This window comes from Scatophagus argus, chromosome 3 (genome assembly GCF_020382885.2).
Source record: "Scatophagus argus isolate fScaArg1 chromosome 3, fScaArg1.pri, whole genome shotgun sequence".
Taxonomy (NCBI): Eukaryota; Metazoa; Chordata; class Actinopteri; family Scatophagidae; genus Scatophagus; species Scatophagus argus.
The window spans coordinates 1,929,933-1,948,300 of record NC_058495.1 but is presented as its reverse complement, the minus strand read 5'-3'; the positions used below and the strand labels follow the sequence as shown (position 1 = coordinate 1,948,300).

Here is an 18,368-nt window from a genome sequence, read left to right as displayed (position 1 = left end):
TTTGGTTACTTTAAACTTAAAACTTTACGTGCAAAGCACACAAAAATAAAGATAAGCCTATAAAAACGTCCCAGCGCTATAGGTAAATAGTAAAAATAAATTCGCTATTCTTGATAAAAATGGATGGTAAAAGCAGCATGGTCTACAGCTCGTCTGAATTAGTTTTAATTCAGTAGATATTATACATATAATAAACCATCCATTCATTTTCTATACCGCTTTTCTTTCACTGTAAAGCCTTGATTACTAGACACTTTGCAGATTATTAAATGTTATCAACAAATAAATAATGATAGATTAAGTTGTATAAAATAGTCAGCCCACCCTTGAACATGAAACACGAAGATAATATTGTATGTTCACTTTCAAATTCACTAGTTTTACATGTAACAGAGTGTTTCTACATTGTTAATGCTTTTACTGGAACTGAACACTTCTTCAGCTGTTTAACTCTCACATATGGGTCAAATTTGTTCATGTGTCTCTATACTTCTGGTCATAAGGTGGACATCAGCAAATCTGTGACAATACAATCTGAAGGAAAGAAATTAACAAATTGACCAATATATCATTATCATGGCTGAGAGTGTTATCTGTGCAATAATTATGTAATAATGTAAACAGTTGTGAAACACTGTAAATATCATGTGTTTTCATATTCCCCTTATTTACCTTTGTATATTTATTTTATTTTTTACATTTTTTATTTATCTGTATTTTTATTTGCTGTCTCTCATGTGCTGCTGCGATAATGCAAATTTCTCCACTGTGGGACTTATAAAGAAAGGCCTTATCTTATCATAACATAGGTTTAGCTAGCTCTCACAGACCAAAGCAGACATGATGGAATATATTTTTATGTGTATATTTTTTTTCATCTTCAGATAACAGGTTAATTAAGCTTTGTGATTTCAAGATATCAATGCATTATAATGAGAAATCAAAAAAATTGTTTCTTCATATTACTTTAAATGCTTATCGGAGATCAGCAGTGTCCCACCTTCCTTGCAAATAAACAAGAGAAATCATGGGCAACATCACAACCTTAAAACATAATTCCAAATCCGCTATTGATTTATTTGTAGCTGCAATGCCCTTTACCCCATTCCAGGTAAAGAAAAAGCCCAGTTTAGACTCAACATCATCGATGGAAGTAACCTGTCTTCCCTGTCCCTAGCCCTAAAATGCTTAATCCTGATGCAACACCTTTGGAGGAGATGGCCTCATTTGACACCCAACAGTAACCAGAGCCTACCATGTATAAAACTGCAAGTGCCTTTTGCATGGCTTGTCTAGTTTTCTTGGTATAAAAAATGTGCTAAAATGACCAACTCAGTGAATTTACTGCAAAGAGCCGGGGACACTGGAAACCCATTCCATGAAGCTCTCTATGCACTGTTCTTGAGCTAATCTGAAGGCCACATGAAGTTTGGAGGTCTGTAGCGATTGACTCTGCAGAAAGTTGCTGACCTCTGCACACTATGCGCCTCAGCAGCCACTGACCCCGCTCTGTCATTTTACGTGGCCTACCACTTTGTGGCTGTTGTTCCCAATCACTTCCACTTTGTTATAATACCACTGCCAGTTTACTGTGGAATATTTAGAAGCAAAGAAACTGGACTTGTTGCACAGGTGGCATCCTAGCACAGTACCACAGTGTAATTCACTGAGCTCCTGAGAGCTTTCACAAATGTTTGTAGAAGCAGTCTGCATGCCTAGGTGCTTGATTTTATACACCTGTGGCCATGGAAGTGATTGGAACATCTGAATTCAGTTATTTGAATGGGTTCAAACTCAGGCAGTTAGGAGAAACTTTTAACCTTATGATGTTCTCTGAATACGACCTCGGATTCTTTTTCCAGCTTTAATATTGACATCTGCCTCAGAAATCCATGTGTTCTGATCTACAGGTGAGTTCAGGTTTGCAAACAGAACCAAACAGAAGTTAGGTATTTATAAATCAAAATGTTTTAATACGTATAAAAACAGCAAGAAAAAAAACAACACACACACACTATCAGGACACGGTACTATACATGATGAATCCTACAGAGGCAGAGGACACGTGATCTCTACTGTGACGACTCGGCTGCTTCACGCTCCCCGTCGTCTCGAGTCATCCGGCCTGAGGAGTTCTCCTGTGACACTGTGCTCTGGTTGGAAGAGGAAACAGTCCGCACATCAAAGAGGCTGCTCGCTTACACAGTCTGTACATGACATCAGGCTTTGTGTCTCTTTGTTTAAGCCTGTTGGTGATTCTTGACAACTGTACACTGCAGTGATCAGTCCATCCCTCCAATGTCATGCTGTTTGTACGACTGCGAGACCAGGCTCCCTGCTGAGGGACACAGATACTGTGAGTCAAGACGCATCACACACATTAAGACATTTATTTTATTTTTTTTAACTGCCATGTAGCAAAAATATAGCTGTACACACACATATTAATAAAATAGACCTACTTCCTTTGTTTATACTGTGCTACCTTGAAAAAGGACTGCAATAAATATTTATTGTCTCATTGTCTTATATATTTGTCTTGTTTTTACATCATCATTGCCATCTATTGTTTTGACAACAGCAGGCTCGTTATGTTGCACATCCTGTTTAGTTATGGAGGAACAAGCACTTCAGAGTTTGAAAGACAACTTTGGATTGGATATCAGTTTGTGTGCATTTTTCAGTTGTTTTAATTATGACTGGGTAGCCTGTTCAAATGCTGTACATATGATCTGTGACTTCTGTTCACACGAATATTCAAATCAGCATGATATCTGATTGCTGCTGTATATGGATCAGCTGAGCAGACCTGCCTTTCTCAAACTACATCAGTAAACTTAAAACACTAACAGACAAACACAAAGGAAAGAAAAACAAGATATTAGCTTTCATTATTGATTTGTCAGTTATTTAGACCAGTGGTTCTCCAACTTTTTCTACATCAAAAACTGCTAAACTCATACAAATTTGTTCACAGATAAGATTTTCCTTGATCCCATCATGGATTATTCCTTGATTATTCCTTGATGCAATCATACAAATGACATATGTATGATTTGTTTGATGCTGCTGAAAGAACACTATGCTCTCAATATCTTTTGTAAAAATGCAGTCCTGTGCATAATGACATATTTACACCTGACAAAGCAGTGAGTTACAAATTTGGGGGATGTCTAAATCTTCATGGCAAACCTGCACAGTAAATGTAGCTGTTGGGTAACAGAATTTCTGATGGAAGATCACAGCAGGATGAGTTCAGACATTAACACTGACTATATGAACATATACTGTCACCCCACGCCTCTCTGACACAAACAGAAACAGAAAAGACAGACCTGAGCGGCGCTGCTACAGACACGATCATGTCACATGATAAGCCCAAGGAGCGAGGTGGGAGTGGGAGCAGGAGGGTCAAAGGCCAAGCAGGAAGTAGATGTAGACTAGCCAGCTAGCCCGCAGGAAAACAAGCTGCACCATCAACACCCATCTGCCAACTACAGTCCAACTTCACCCAAGTTAGAATGATGGCTAATAAGCCAAAGTGAGGCTGATGTTAGCAGAGGTTATACGATCATAAAGCCACAAGCTGGGAGTGAGAAAACTGTGAAGGTCAAGAGCAGTCACTGTATAATCAGCTACTATGGAACTATATGTTGCAGAACCTCTTGCTTTTCACTTTGATTTGCAAGTTAACAGGTCAGAGAAGCCACAAAGCCCCCTTGAGCAGCATGGATGCAGCAGCACCTCATGTACAGATCTGGCATCTTGCCTACTTTATTCATTGTCAGCTGCCAACATCTTGTTCCTGATCAGACAGCTATTGGTTTACTTATATCCATATCACATTTCTATTTCAGAATGTAAAACAGAAATTCATTTACTTTTTAATCACCTTATCCTTTCACAATGACAAGAATCAAAATCTAAACTCTAGCTATGTAAGAACATGAATGCAGATGGTAGCTGACAATGGGCACTTAGGATCAGATGAAGGAGAGGAAGCTGACCTATACTCAAATATAGATAAATATTAGAACAAAAATATCTTCTACTATTTGGATATTTTAAGGTCATATCACCTACCCTTACAACCACGGTAATATGTACAAAAGGGGTTTAAGGGGCATGTTGTGTATTTTGCCATTTCCTCATTAAAAGATGAGGGAACTCTAACTATAACACAGTAACTTCCCTCTTATATTGCAGTAAACAATATTTGTCAGATAAATTTGAAGAGATGGTCAGATACAGGGTTCAGTGACTGTTGTGAACCAGACTGTGGCTTTACAGCAGGCGGGCCTCTCTCAGTGAGCTGGGGGTGGGGGGTGCTGTGGGGGGTGTGTGAAGCAAAACAGGGAGGGGAGGGCCTTGGAGACAGGCGGCATCAGTCAGGCTAGCAGGGCTGCAGGACTAGCAGAGCTCCCAGACTCAACAGCAGCTGGGGCGGTGGCATGCTTACCTGTGGCCAGGCCCACCTCTGCTCTGCCCTTCATCCCTCCTCCTCCTCCTCCTCCTCCTGGGCCAGAGCTGCCCAGAGAGTCCACTGGGAAGGAGGGCCGTTCACCCCTGTAGGGCTTGGGCCTGAAGGGGAAGTCTTTGTCTTTACCTTTGGAGCCTTTGGGCCGGCCTGCGGTCTTCTTCTTGGACTTTCCATCCCCTTTTACACCCAGCAGGGGATGCACCTCTGAGCAGAGGGGAGTGTGTATTGAGAGAGAGAGAGAGAGAGAGAGAGAGAGAGAGAGAGAGAGAGAGGGAGGGAGAGGGAGAGAGAGAGAGAGAGAGAGAGAGAGAGAGAGAGAGAGAGAGAGAGAGAGAGACAGAGAGACAGAGAGAGGGAGAGAGAGAGAATGGATTCAAGGGCAAATTCGATTTAATCACCTGTTTTTAAGTTTGCCTCTAACTCAGTTTAATTTTCATTTTATCAACTATACAGTTTTCATTCACTGCATTTATTTCTTCTTTCCCATTTTGTTGATCACATGCAAACATTTACTCATCAGCAGTAAACACAAATCAGAGGATTACGGGAATGTCATTAGTTTTGTAGATAGTTCAATGATAACCCAAAGTTTTCTGGACAAATTAAAATGTGTCTACACAAATGAGGGAGATTCAATTGTGTAGACACAATTGAATCTCCCTCGGGATCAATAAAGTATCTATCTATCTATCTATCTTAAAAGTCAACTTGACGATATCTGCACCAAATTGTGTACCAATCCTTGTGTGAATTATATTTAATTTATCAAGACAACAGAAGGATGTGTTGGGCTTGTGTTAAATATTAATTTAAAAAAGGAGATGATTAGAAAATAAGGAGGCTTCTTAATAAAGCTGACTGGGCAAAATTATAAATGGAGGCCCAAGACTGTTTCTTATTCCCTGCATTTGAGGAAAATAAAGTTTCAGGACAGAAATGTCAGGTTGACACGGCATCCTGTGGGTGTACTAATTATTGTGTTTCGCTCACCGTCACTGGGCACTCCCTGCAGTTCAATAGTCGTGGTGCGAGCCTTTTTCTTGGCTGGCCCTCCTTCAGATGAAGGTTGCCTCTGCTTCTTGTCGCCGCCTGCCAATGCGTCCTCTGGGGCAGCAGCCTGGGTCGATGCGTCAGGTGGGGGGCCAAAGGGGTTTTCCTCTGGATCTTCAACCTCAGGGGCAATGGGAAGGTACAGCAGGGCCTTACAGTCCTCCAGCTCCTCATCACTACAAGACCCAAACACAGACAAGACTATGTGTGAAAAACCTCATTTAGATTTGAGTTTAAAAGTATGACTCGTGTTTCAGTTGCTGTGTGGAAACACACAATTGTAAGTTTGCTGCAACTCCTCTGTGGCTAAACGGTCGAGAGAGAGAGGCAGATGCAGCAGATGAATCAGAGAAATAAAACATTATTTTCTTATTGTTTTACAGAAGTTGCCTTTCAAAACACAAATAAGCACACCCAAGCCTCTGCACAACCGCCTGGATTTTGTGTGAATACAGCTGAACTGCAGGCTGCATCCTATCTCTCTTCTCCTGTCTGTCTCTATGCAGCTCACAGAGACAAACAGAGTCCTGACCTCACACTGTTTTTGGTAAGGGACTACACAGTGCGGCACAAAGGCTGAGGACAGGGTCTCTACCTGTGCACAGACACTACCACACCTTTAATTACAATTTTTTAGTGAGTTGGCAAGCTGCAGTATGAAGCTACTGCTGTCACTCTGATTTCATTATGGCACTTAAGAAGATGCAGTTACAAAGTACTGAAGTAGCATCAAGCTAGTTTTCACGGTGATTCACGGGGGGTGGGACACTGTTCCCTTTCAGACTAGAAAGGGAACATTGTTTCATTCTCACCTGCTGCAAAAAGCAACTATGGGGTCAACAGATGTGACATCCACTTCTTCATCCTCTGCAGCGTCTGCACCTGCAACACGAGCTCTAGTTTAGTTACCAGTGAAAGCAGAACAGGTGATCAACCTTCAGTCAGCAGCTGTCACATTCTAAATGGATTACTGCAAACGTGTGTGATATTCAGCCTGTGTGTGACATACAGAATGATCGAGTGACAGCTGTCTTAAGAACCACCCCAAGAATTAAAATAGGAATGGAGTTTAAAGGAAATGAATGCACTTGTGTGTTTTGCACTTGACATAAAATAAAAATAACAATAAAAAACAACAATAAAAATAACTGTCTCTAATCTATCAGTGGTCTAGAGCAAGAGAGGTTTTCCTATGTAATTTGTAATGGCGCCTTGTGAGTATATAATACTAAAGGAGATGTAGGTGTGTGTCATCTACCTGTCTGCTCAGGTTCACTCTTGTCTTCATCCTCAATGTCAAATTCAGACTCTCTCTCCTCATACTCTACATTCTCATCCAGTTCTTTAAAGTCTGGAGCAAAGGCACTCCAATTTTCCTGCAGGAAAACAAGGCAGTCACACATCGATCGTTTTGTTTCACCACTTAAAATTGACTCAGCTGGTAGTTGACCTTCGGTCAAGGTCAAATTCCTACATTTTTGTGCAGAGGGAATATGGCACCAAAGTTCTGAGCATCAGAAATTGATGCATTTATCACTGTCTACATACCACTTGGTTCTGAGCCCAGATGGACACCACTCCACTGGAGATGGAAGCAATAATTGGACGGACAGGATGCCACTGGACAGAGGTCAAAGGTGAGATGGGTAAATTGTCTGAATGTAAACAACACATTGCCCCTCTATAATTTCAATATACTTTAAAATTTGTTGACAGAAGTGTGAGTGCTCTGACTCAGCATTTCAGCTCTGACACACTTACAGCAACATCCAGCAGGAGCTCTCCTCTGGTTCCGTGCAGGATTTTCACCAGGTTGCCGATGCTCTTTTCCCATATGTAGAGTGCGTGCTGCCTGGCTGAACCGGCCACAATGTACTCACCATCACCGGAGAAACAGCATCGCTTCCACGGGGTCCTGAACACAGGAGACACAGGTGAAGGACATGGACAAACAAAAAGCAAAGGAAGACACAAAGGGAGCGTTATGAAATGTAACATTTTTCCAGGAAGATAAATCTCTTCCTCTTTTCTTCCCAGCAAATTTTATACAAACATTGCATCAGGAAGAATACTGGCCTATTCTATCACTGCAATTTCTTGCCTAAACATTCATTATGCAATAGCATAACAGTTATACCCAGCAGTACATCATCTGCTGTAGTCCTGCACTGACATACCTGTTGACCAGGTCCTGTAGTTTCTGCATGGGTTCAGGTTCACCGTCTCGGCCACATGTCAATATCTCCCTGCCATCATACACCCTGATGATACGGTCTGCTGTGTTTATAAGGAAGCAACTGACACACAGACAAAGAGAAGGGAACATTAGAGATAGGGATAGAGATAGTACAGGACAGAGAACCCCAAAGGGACTTGAACCTAACATTAAAGGTGCAGATTGTGCAGTCCATCCTGAATTTGTTCATTCAGGTCTAGACATCCTGGTGTCACTCACCTGCCCTTGCGTGCAAATTCAATTGATTTGATGGCAGTGGTGTTGCTGGTGCCAGTTGTCACTCTGAAGGAAGCCACCAGCTCCTGAGTGTTTGTGTTCAACACCAGGATCTGCAAGAGTAGAGAGAAATTTGCAAGAGCTTTGTTATTCACTAAACCTTTAAGGAACAGATTTTATTATTTCGTCTGATCAAAAGCTAAAATAAGATGAAAATCTGTGAAGTCTATGTCTAGGCTTATTAACTTGCACTGACATCTGCCATGGTGTCTTTTTAGATTTTTTTTTTTTCCTTTTTAACATTCCCATTTACTAGACATGACATTTCACTCAAAATTAGGTTAGTATGTAATTTAAAAGTGTACTGTAGAAACTAAGACTAATCTTACAGCTACTGAGGGGCTGCATATACAAGCTAATAACTGACACACTTGCTGCAGCATAGCTTAGCAGTGCCTAATGGAATATCACTTCGTTTCTTGTCTCTGATGGAATACTCAATGCTCAGTGTTAATATTCTTCAATGCATTGCATACAAAAATCCATAACCATTGCCCATAAATCACAATACAACCAAACATTTCACCAATACAACAACGCAGCATTTGCCTAGTGTAGCACTAAAATTTTACTCATATAGCCCAAAATCTTTAATCACAATTTGCCAATACACAATCTGTACAGTGTATGACTTGGCCTGTCACTATACCTTCAATATGCAAAATCTCCCCAAGAAACAACACAAGAAAGCTCAAGAAGGTCTGCAGAGCAGGGATTCTTCTCCCAGGACAAGCAGACAGACAGACTAACCTTTCCTTTGGCATTGCCAGTATAGATGTACTCCCCCCGTCTGTCAAAGGCTGCCACTACATTCAGGTCTGAGTCATCATCCACAGGTAGGACAACGTGTTTGGAGTCGGACAGAGTGAGCAGGACCGGGGCTGACTTCATGGGACACACTAGCACCTTGTCCCTAAAATACAAACATAATTTCTTGTCATTATAAAATAGCAACTATTAATATTAATTTATCACCAATCAAGACAAATTAAACCGGCAAAGACCCATCATGTGAAAAGCTGAACCCCAGAACACATCAGATGAAACACATACAGACAGATGCTGTCAGGTCACTTACATGTCTCTGGGGTGGTACTGCAGTTTCAGGATGGGTGAGGGGAAGCGGAACCTCTGATCACAGTCTCCAGTTAGGACATCCCACTGGGAGACAATGTTGTCTGTGGAGGCACTCACCAGCTTGTGGCCATCTCGACTCCAGCTGCACACACAAACATACAGCACGAAGTGATGCTTAAGTTTGGACATTAGTTTGAAAGACTTGGCCACACATACATCCTGATGTATGATCTGTCTCACCATAAAGAGCAGACTGGGTGAATGTGTGCACTGATGATTTTGGCGATGCCCCTTGTGAGGAAGTCCCAGATGACAATGCGGCCATCATTGCAGCCCACAGCCAGCAGGGTGCCCCAGCGGTTGAAGGTGCAGGTGAGGGCCATGCTGATACAGTCCAGGGTGCCATCTGCCTCCTAACAGTGCATACAGATAATGAGAGAGAGAGAGAGAGAGAGAGAGAGAGAGAGAGAGAGAGAGAGAGAGAGAGAGAGAGACGTTCAGTGCCCAAATATTAACCAGAACTTCTAACAGTATTCTACATATGTACATTAAGAACTGATGGCTTACCTCTGGATAGTTCTGCCCGAATGATTCTAGGAGAGGCATAACAAAAGAGACGGTGATGAGAAACACTTCAAAAGAAAAGTAACATTCATTCAGGGCTAGAGATGAACCGACTGATCAGCCAGGGACCTGAATCAGCCGGTTTTCAATGTCCTCGTCCCGCAACCGGAGACCAGTCGGTCAGTTTCCCGTATCTTGGAATCCAAGCCGGTCCGTTTTACGTATGCGCGTACGCAGAGCGGCGCAGGCAATAACATCACAGCCGCACACTATCATTTCTTTAGCATGGAAGTTCTTCACTGGGAGTGAAGAAGACACAACGCTAGCAATTTATAATACATGTAAGACCAAAGTCAATCATGGAGGACTACCACGAAAACAATCGGAACAACAAACCTAATCAGACACTTAAAACACCATCACCCAGCTGAACATGCCCAGCTAGCAAAGGAAAAGCAGCTAAAGCTAGCCAGAGCTCAGTGCTAGACACAAACCAGCAGCCTCACCTGCCTGTGCTTGTTATGCAGCTGCTTTTGCTTGCTAAAGTAAAATATGTCAGGTAAAGTTTAAGCATCTTTTATTATGGGAGTAAAATTTTGCATTGAAGAAAAGCTGATTTTTGTTTGTGCATGCTGTCAATTACAGTTCATAGAAAGAAAAGAAAGAAAATCGTAATCGGGAAAAATTAGCATGGGCAGGTCACACTTAAAAAAAATCGGAAATCGGAATCGGCCAAGAAAATAGCAATCGGTGGACCTCTAGTCAGCACGTATGCATCAAGGTGACAGCTGGCTCAAAAACACAACTTTCCACAGTTGACATCATACAGGCACATACGTACTGTACCACTCTGTTTTGGTCTAACTCAGCTCAAAAGCACAGTATTTGGACTTATGAATTACAGACTGATTAAAACACAGATTTAGATACTGTTCTGTTTCTGAAAATAAATAAATCATTTGTAGGTCAAAAAACACTGTGTGTATACTTTTCAAATCTGGACTAAATTATCATAACAACTCTAAAGGCTGTGCAAAACCTATTTTAGTATATTTTCCCTCAATAGTAAGGTTAACGCTACTCCCTGTCACATATTAACCAGCTGTGTATACTTCTCTCCCCGTGGTTCTATTAAAGAGCAAACAATTCATAGGCTTGGTGAATATATGATGACATTCTCAATAAACTTATGGTAACGATATGTATTTTCCATAAAAAACATGTCATTCAAAGACATCGAGAGACACTCTATCGGGGCTAACGTTAGCTTACAACCAGTGTGTGTGCTTCCATACTTACAAACAGCTTTAAACAGATTCGGATGATACTTTAGGACTGAATTTAACGTAAGAAGTTTAACAGAACAGTGCGATTCTAATAGTTCATGTATTTTTTAATTTGATTCATATCAGCATTAGCATGCTAAGCTAACGGGCATCGCTAACCATAACAATTAGCAGCTACACAACGTCAATGTTCCACATGAAAGAAAAGTTATTGGAATTGAAAGCAAATAAACATGTATTAATTACCGAGCAGTTCGAGGTTCATTGCTGGACGACCAGGGATCCCAATTTCCTCAACAAACTAATTTCTCAGAATATCTTACTAAATTTCACTCGTATTTACTTCCACTGCCGGGGAGACTGGCGCCGAGCCTCCAGTAAGGACCCCAAACAATGCCACGCGTAATATGCCTGAACAAAATAAAGAGTGCAGAACCGCCATTATCTCGCCTTAAATTAAAGGACTGGAGTTAGTAACCTCTTAAAAAGAAAATAACATCTTAATTCTGTACATTACTCTAGTTTCCCACAAGTAAACTGCTAAATTTGAATAACCCCTTCCACAAAGATTGATAGTCTGAATTCTTCCAAACCCCGCTTGCTGAAGAATGATCTGTAACAGCGCTTCTAAGTGTTGAAAGGCAAGGGTGAAAGAAGTACTCTGCTTAAGTAAAAGGAACAATACTATAGTGAAAGAAAATCCTGCATTCAAAAATTCTCACTTACAATAATAGAAGTATTAGCACTGAGAAATTATAGCCCCCAAGAGTAAAAATACTCATTGTGCAGATAAGTATTAGGTAAAGCCTCCTTCACATTAAAAGTTCTTTTTTGATATTGACCTGGGTTGGGGGTGGGGGTGTATTATGGGCATCCTCACAGGTTAAGGCATGACTGATATTTATGTACTACAGTTGACTATTCTACTTTATTCTATTCTATTCTAATAAAAGCAAATGAAAGTTGCTGCCAACATCACCATTCGGACCTTGACCATTTACTTTCTACCTCATCACTATCTCTAACTTTATGGCTTCAGTGACATCAGAAACATTCACAGTAATGTCACACAGAGACTTTACACAGTCCTTCTCACCAAAGCAACCAGTTACAGCTGCTGGTGATGGAGGATACGGAGGTGGATCCGGAGCTGTAGCTACAACAACCGCCCACAAGCGACTTCCTGTGTTCACAATAAAGGTTCAAAGTAATGAAGGTTCAGTCTGAACGTTTTCGTACATGAAAAAGGATGACACAGGACCTTTAGGTCACAGCAAAAAACCTAACAGACATAAAAAAAAAACCTTTGTTCTGCTCATACCTGTATTCCTAAGATGTACATTATAATTTCATGATTTATAATTTTATAATTTCACAATTTGTGCTGTGCATGTGGGATAATTTCTGGCCATCGGTTCCAAGTAGAATGAGGCTGTAACGGTGAGATAAGGAAAGGAAAGCAATTGAGGTCCTGCAGAAGGCAAGACATAAAATACATATAATATTTTAAAACTATGTTAGTTGTTTCCTGTCTTTTAGTCATCTAATTCTTATGTATTCTTTTCCCCTTCAGTAACCCGTTCACTCTGTTACCCAATTCACCTGGCCAAAAGGCTAATGCAGTCCATCCATAGATATAGCCTTTTGTAATATACGCAACTCACCACTGGAAATCGTTTTAATTTGAAGATTCTAAACGGAAGTCCAGTGCTTTGGTTTAACCGCTTGTGTATGTGTGCGTGTATGTGGCGAAGGCGCCACGTCGGCAGAACCAGCAGGGTGAAAAGAGAGCTGCGTACCTCTCCCTGTGGCTGTGTGTGAGAAGTTAAAGAGCAGCTCATTAATGCGACAAAGGCGTGAAAAGCGTCAAGAAAAGGTCGGTAGCAGTTAGAGCAGAAAGTTTGGGTCGCACATACACAGAAAGTCTTTAGTTTGGTTCGCACACTGAAGCAGAAGCTGCTTCTGTCTCAAGTTTCTCCGCCAGGTGTGTTTGTGGGAGAAGCACTGGGAACAATGGTGAAGGTAAGGACCAACCAGCATCCTTATTAATGTTAGAATATGTAAAAATATGCGTGACGAACTAATGTGAGTGACGGAGTTTTAACTGCAGTGACGTTATGTGGTTGTAGTTTTTTTCTGCAGCAGGCTATATGAGTGATGATGTGGAATTTGAATAAAACAACAGGTGACAGGTGAGTTTTAGGCTACTCATTTTAGGAGATGGGCCCTCTTTCCTGTTCTTCTCTGAAAGTCTAATTTCCTATCCAAGTGGCATTAAGGGAACGCATCACAATTTCCTGCAAATGCTACTGAGCTGTGCCAAATGCTAATTTAAAAAAAAAAAAAAAAAGCTCCAAATTTTTATATTGGATTTGGCTTCCAGACCCAGCAGTGGCAATATGTGTCACATACGTTGCAGCACTGGTTCTTAACCTCAGGCAGGATCTGGGCACCTTTTATGGGTCACAAGAAAAAAAAAGGTAGGGGGTGGGGTGATGTTCAGCTAAATGATGATGATCTATTTTTCTGACAAACATGTGCATATATGCACTAATTTGAAGTCATTCAGTAATCAAAGAATCATGGTTTAGTTGCTGTACTCACCTGTAGCAAGAGGGAGGTATCACTCAGTTGGAAGGGTCAAAAGGTGTAAGGTCGCAGCTACCTTCAACAGCATGGCCACCAGTTAGTGGAAGCCACCTCTTATCCTTTCGCTCTATTAGATGTCAAACAAAACATTAAACAAAAATGTCCAAATTGTATTGTGTTTCCATCATCAATGGCTTAAAAAAAGAGAGGGATGGAGCTGAAATACTATTTGATGAAATAAAAATCCACCAACACACACACAAACATATCCACAAAGCAAAAAGCACCCAATGTCAGACAAGCAAGTTAATGAAAGGTGCCCCGCATGCTCTACATCATCTTTGGAGTGTGATAAATACAGTATGTAACACAATTACATGTTTGACTGTAGACAGGAATTCATATCTGTGATTCAGCTGAAATAAAGTTTCTTTCACAGGATGACAAGGTGTGGAAGACTGCTCCCTTTATACTTAACACATATAAAATCTGAATTTGACATGCACAGCAACAGAAGTAGAATATTCGTCCCAACATCAACTCAGTCTCATTGAATTCCTGTGGGACCTCATGCAGGACATTTGTGACAGGCGCACAAACAGCGTGTGAGGTTTTCAGTCTGTAGCTTGTGTGTAGGCCTTCATTAAGAGGAGTTGGCCTTGAACAACAACAACAGCACTCGCACAGAGGCACATTCAGACATTTAGGCTTTAGAAGTGGCTTCATCATGTCATTTGGGCTATATTTGCTTGATTTGATTTTACATGATGCTTTTTTTGGATACCTCACATAGAAAAGAGACATTCATGTTCTTCTACAAAACCCTTTTTTCATTCAACTAAAGAAGTCACTGTCATCATCATCACGGTTATTTTCCAGACTTGATGAAGCTCCTTCACAATCAACAGCTGTCATAATCTTGTTATTATGAGCAGACATTTTATGCGAAAGTTCAGTTCATGGCAGCTTTTGATACTAAGTAATCGCACATTAGATTTTGATATTTGATAAAGTGAAGGGTGGTTAATTCAGATTAAAGAAAGCTTTGGGATTTTCCTGTGTTTTCCAGGATGTAAACAGCGTTAACGTGGAGCCCCAGCCTGGGACCAGCGTGGTCTCGGATGAAGCTGAACCCGCCAACAGCCAGTCTGCACAGGGTAAGCAGTGAGCTCCCCAGGCTGTGACTAAACACTGCAACATCAGCAGGGAATATGGTGCAATCTGTGCTCACATGTTGCCCACTGCTATTTCAGAAACAGTTGGTTTGTCAGGGGAGTGTGTGTGTTTGTGTAAGAACAGCTTCAGCTCCGACCTGCTATTTATGTTCTGACGCGAAGACATTTTGCACCGGCTTAGTCCCCTGCTGCTGCTTTCAGTAAACATCATGTTGTTACTGGATGAAGCATGATTCTATTTTCAACACACCAATCCTGATAACAGTTTACTCTCCAGAGGCCTGTGTTACGGGTCATTTTAGGTTTAACTCTGGGTTTTCATTGTTATGACGGTGGTTCACCTCTTACCGTGGAACATCGCCATGGTAACTTATGATGCATACCTAACCTGCTCTGAGATAATAGATCCAGACATATTAAAGCACTGCCTTCTGACCGTTCAGTTCCCTGGAACACGTTCTTATCCTTCATAGAAATCACAGAGCTCAGTGCATAGATAATGAGAGGAGTAAATCCTGTGTAGACGACCCCCTCCTGTCTTCTTCATCTGATTTTTGTTGCCTGTCAAAGCCATTTCATTGTGCTCTTGTACACAGATATCAGCCTACAGCAGAGGCTGACTGAAACACTAAAACCTTGTGCTTGTTTTACTTAAAAGATATGAAAGTACTGCTTTGATTTATGTTTTTATATTTGTTAGCTTCCATTTTAGTTTGACACTGGAGGTTGCAGCTGAAAGAAGAAGACTGTAAGAATAAGAATGTTTCCAGTAATTTAGTGGAGTACAGTCAGATCTCTACTCGGCCTTATAATGAAGCAGTGAGGCTTGTTAATTTCCACATTCACGCAGTTTGTTATTTTTTGGCCAGCTGACCTTCCAGCATTTGGCAGCTGCAGCTGTGTTGCTTTTAGCCTGGATTATGTGTTTAACTTCTTCATATCTGTCTAATATTATAGTTTGTAAAACCTGCTGCTCAGCTGCCAGTAGACTGGTTCATGTAAGTGATGGGTCACAAGCTGCCAACGCCTTCACATTTACATGAACAGGCTCACGACACCTTGGAAAATCCTGGGTTGACTTACAGTTCATAACAAGCTTCATGTGACTGCCTAGCAAGATTGCATTTATTAAGCTTAATGAAGCCAGATAATAGAAATATTTGTTTCATAGCACAGTCTTCTAGTGACCATCAGAGGCTTAATGAGAAAGCCAACATTTAAAGATGCGCTCCTGGTTGTGTAATAGCACCAGTGGCACCACAAATGTTTTTTGTTGTTGTTTTTTGTTTGTTTGTTTGTTTGTTTTTTGGGCTGGCACTCAGGATAACAAGGTCAGTCAGTTCACCACTTTTTATGTTTTTAAGTACCTTCAAAACTAGTGATTTTCCCATTAGCTTCAACTGTACTTGGTATTTTGTGCTAAATAGTAAATGCTAACATTCTAAACTAAGATGGTGAACAATATATGCATAATAACTGACTGTGCAGTCCACCCTGCTGCCAGAAATACTTGCTAGGGTGAGTGAAAAATCAGAATTCCTTTATTTCCTTAAGGAATTCAGATTTTTCAGTGAGTGAAAAATAGTGTTGCTACAGCAAAATGTTTTTCTTTTTAAGTAACATTTGCGAAAAAAATAACTGAAACACACCAGAGTGAGCAGCTACTGTAGGAAATCACTGAGGCATTTTAAAAGTGTGAACAGTTTTAAAGGTGTTGATCTTCAGCCAGAACCAATGGAGTGAGAGCCACAGACAGAAGAAGCAAAGAAGCCTAAAATTATGGAAAGACTGACAAAAACATTGTTGAATTGGGTCTGCTCATGGCATTTGTTGACAATAAGAAAGCAGAACAGAACAGGCTCCATTAGCAGTATGCAGCAGTAAGACTGAGTAATGTGAGGTTTCATGCATGTTTGATTTGTTTTCAGACTCTGGTAAGGACCACGTGGCGCCACCCCCTGGTATGATGTGGCGGGTGACTGGAGGCCTCTTCAACGTCACCAAGGGAGTCGTGGGCGCGGCGGTGGGCGGGGTGGCCTGGGTGGGCGGCAAGAGCCTGGAGATCACCAAGTCGGCTGTGACGACAGTGCCGTCAGTGGGGGTGGGGCTGGTGAAGGGCGGGGTGTCCGCTGTAGCTGGCGGCGTCTCCACAGTGGGCTCGACGGTCGCCAGCAAAGTCCCGTTCACAGCCAAGAGGAAAGACAAGGCCGAGTGAAGGGGAGGAGGGTGGTACAGATGATGAAGATGATTGATGATGATGATGATGATGGACTTGCCCCGCCCTGAGCCAACAGAGAGAGAGAGCCTGTCAGCTGGTCTCTGTCTGCCAATCATAATCCACAGTGCCTTCTGATGCCTTTCTGAGTCTTGAACATTTTAAATGTTGTCACCATACTGAGACTGACTTTGATGCAGATACTACATTCAGTACCGAAAATTCAGTAGTACTACAATACCATAACAATCCAGATTTACAAGATACTTCACTGAGACACTTCATGCAGTTCCTCAGCTGCCATGGAGTGGGCTTTGTCTGTCTGTCTCTAGGCAGACTGCATGGACTGGGAGCCACAGCACGTGATGGACGACTTGATGAATACTGCTATCTGTTTACAATCCAGACTTATGCTATTGCAGTCCTCTTTCTTCTTTTCACTCTTTCCAAACTACATTTATTTGGTGAAATGTTTCTGAATTAAGATGCTGATTTGTTTTTTTTTTAAGTCTTTTTGCAAAGGTATTGAAGTACTATTGAAATTTGTGTGACAAAAACAATGTGTGTGTTCAGAAAAAAAAAAATGCAGGGGATCAGCAGCACTCATCAGTTTACAGCCTTCTCTGTGTCTGACCTTCATTAGTGTTTTGGAAGAGCCCGGGGCGGTGTTTACCCAGAAGCCTTGGATCCACATCACTCCTTAAAAATTCATGTCTGAAGACTGTAAACACAACCACAAGTACGACACACTGAGCTCAGGCCTTTCCTACAGCTATATTATTGCTGAAATGTTTTGTTTTTGTGTATAATGTTCAAATGCTGCGTCGGACCTTGACAAGTTGACTTTTTAAGATTTAAGAAAAAAAAATTCAGCATTCAGCAGCATCTTATTCATTGTTGGATGTGTGAGCGCCTGATGTTGTCTGGACCGGTCAGTCGGTGAATGCTGTGCTGTCGTGCAGGCAACATTTGTGAATGTTTGTATGTTATATCAACATTTCAATGCAACATATGGAGTGAGTGGGAGCTGTTGCTGATGGGACTGTTTGGATGTCTCGTGTGTTTTTTTTTTTTTTTTGGATATATCAATAAAATAGTTTGGAAGGTTAAAGCTGACTTGTTGAGTTTTCTTGTAAATAGACACAATTTATTTATGCATAAAATGTTTGAAAAGATTTTATGTGTTTTTTAAATGCTGCTCTGTGCAGATCCATATTTACATTTATTTAATTACATACAATATACAGACTGGCATCCATTTTAAAAACAAGTTCCCCGCTTCTTCAGTTGTTCAGGAGAATGCTGCAATGCTGTTTGCTTCAGCTTTACATCAGCACGGTGGTGAGCAGATAATGACTGAGTTTTTATTTACAAGGTGTATTGTGTTTAACTTCAGTGTGTAATAGTGGTTGTTACTAAT

At 41.2% G+C, this 18,368-nt stretch overlaps 2 protein-coding genes across 6 annotated transcripts; one reads left to right on the top strand and one right to left on the bottom strand.

The window, feature by feature from the left end:
- Window positions 1-1,945: 1,945 nt before the first annotated feature.
- On the bottom strand, window positions 1,946-11,373 carry rbbp5 (retinoblastoma binding protein 5). Of its 4 annotated transcripts, none has more exons than XM_046380652.1 (14): window positions 11,216-11,373; window positions 9,687-9,712; window positions 9,360-9,532; window positions 9,121-9,261; window positions 8,793-8,955; window positions 7,986-8,095; window positions 7,708-7,827; window positions 7,292-7,445; window positions 7,079-7,150; window positions 6,789-6,906; window positions 6,343-6,412; window positions 5,471-5,706; window positions 4,460-4,684; window positions 1,946-2,338 (listed from the first exon to the last, which is right to left on the bottom strand). In XM_046380652.1, the coding sequence occupies exons 1-14, from the start codon at window positions 11,232-11,234 to the stop codon at window positions 2,283-2,285; spliced, it is 1,683 nt and encodes a 560-aa protein (XP_046236608.1). In that variant the 5' UTR covers window positions 11,235-11,373; the 3' UTR covers window positions 1,946-2,282. The 4 variants fall into 4 exon arrangements, with proteins under 4 accessions (XP_046236608.1, XP_046236618.1, XP_046236628.1 ...); XM_046380662.1 differs by having other exon boundaries at window positions 1,946-2,335; XM_046380672.1 differs by having other exon boundaries at window positions 4,607-4,684.
- Window positions 11,374-12,671: 1,298 nt separating this feature from the next.
- zgc:153675 (uncharacterized protein LOC768179 homolog) lies at window positions 12,672-18,059 on the top strand. Of its 2 annotated transcripts, XM_046380639.1 has the most exons (4): window positions 12,672-12,845; window positions 12,942-12,991; window positions 14,628-14,715; window positions 16,662-18,059. In XM_046380639.1, the coding sequence occupies exons 2-4, from the start codon at window positions 12,983-12,985 to the stop codon at window positions 16,946-16,948; spliced, it is 384 nt and encodes a 127-aa protein (XP_046236595.1). In that variant the 5' UTR covers window positions 12,672-12,845; window positions 12,942-12,982; the 3' UTR covers window positions 16,949-18,059. The 2 variants fall into 2 exon arrangements, with proteins under 2 accessions (XP_046236595.1, XP_046236586.1); XM_046380630.1 differs by having other exon boundaries at window positions 12,673-12,991.
- Window positions 18,060-18,368: the final 309 nt, after the last annotated feature.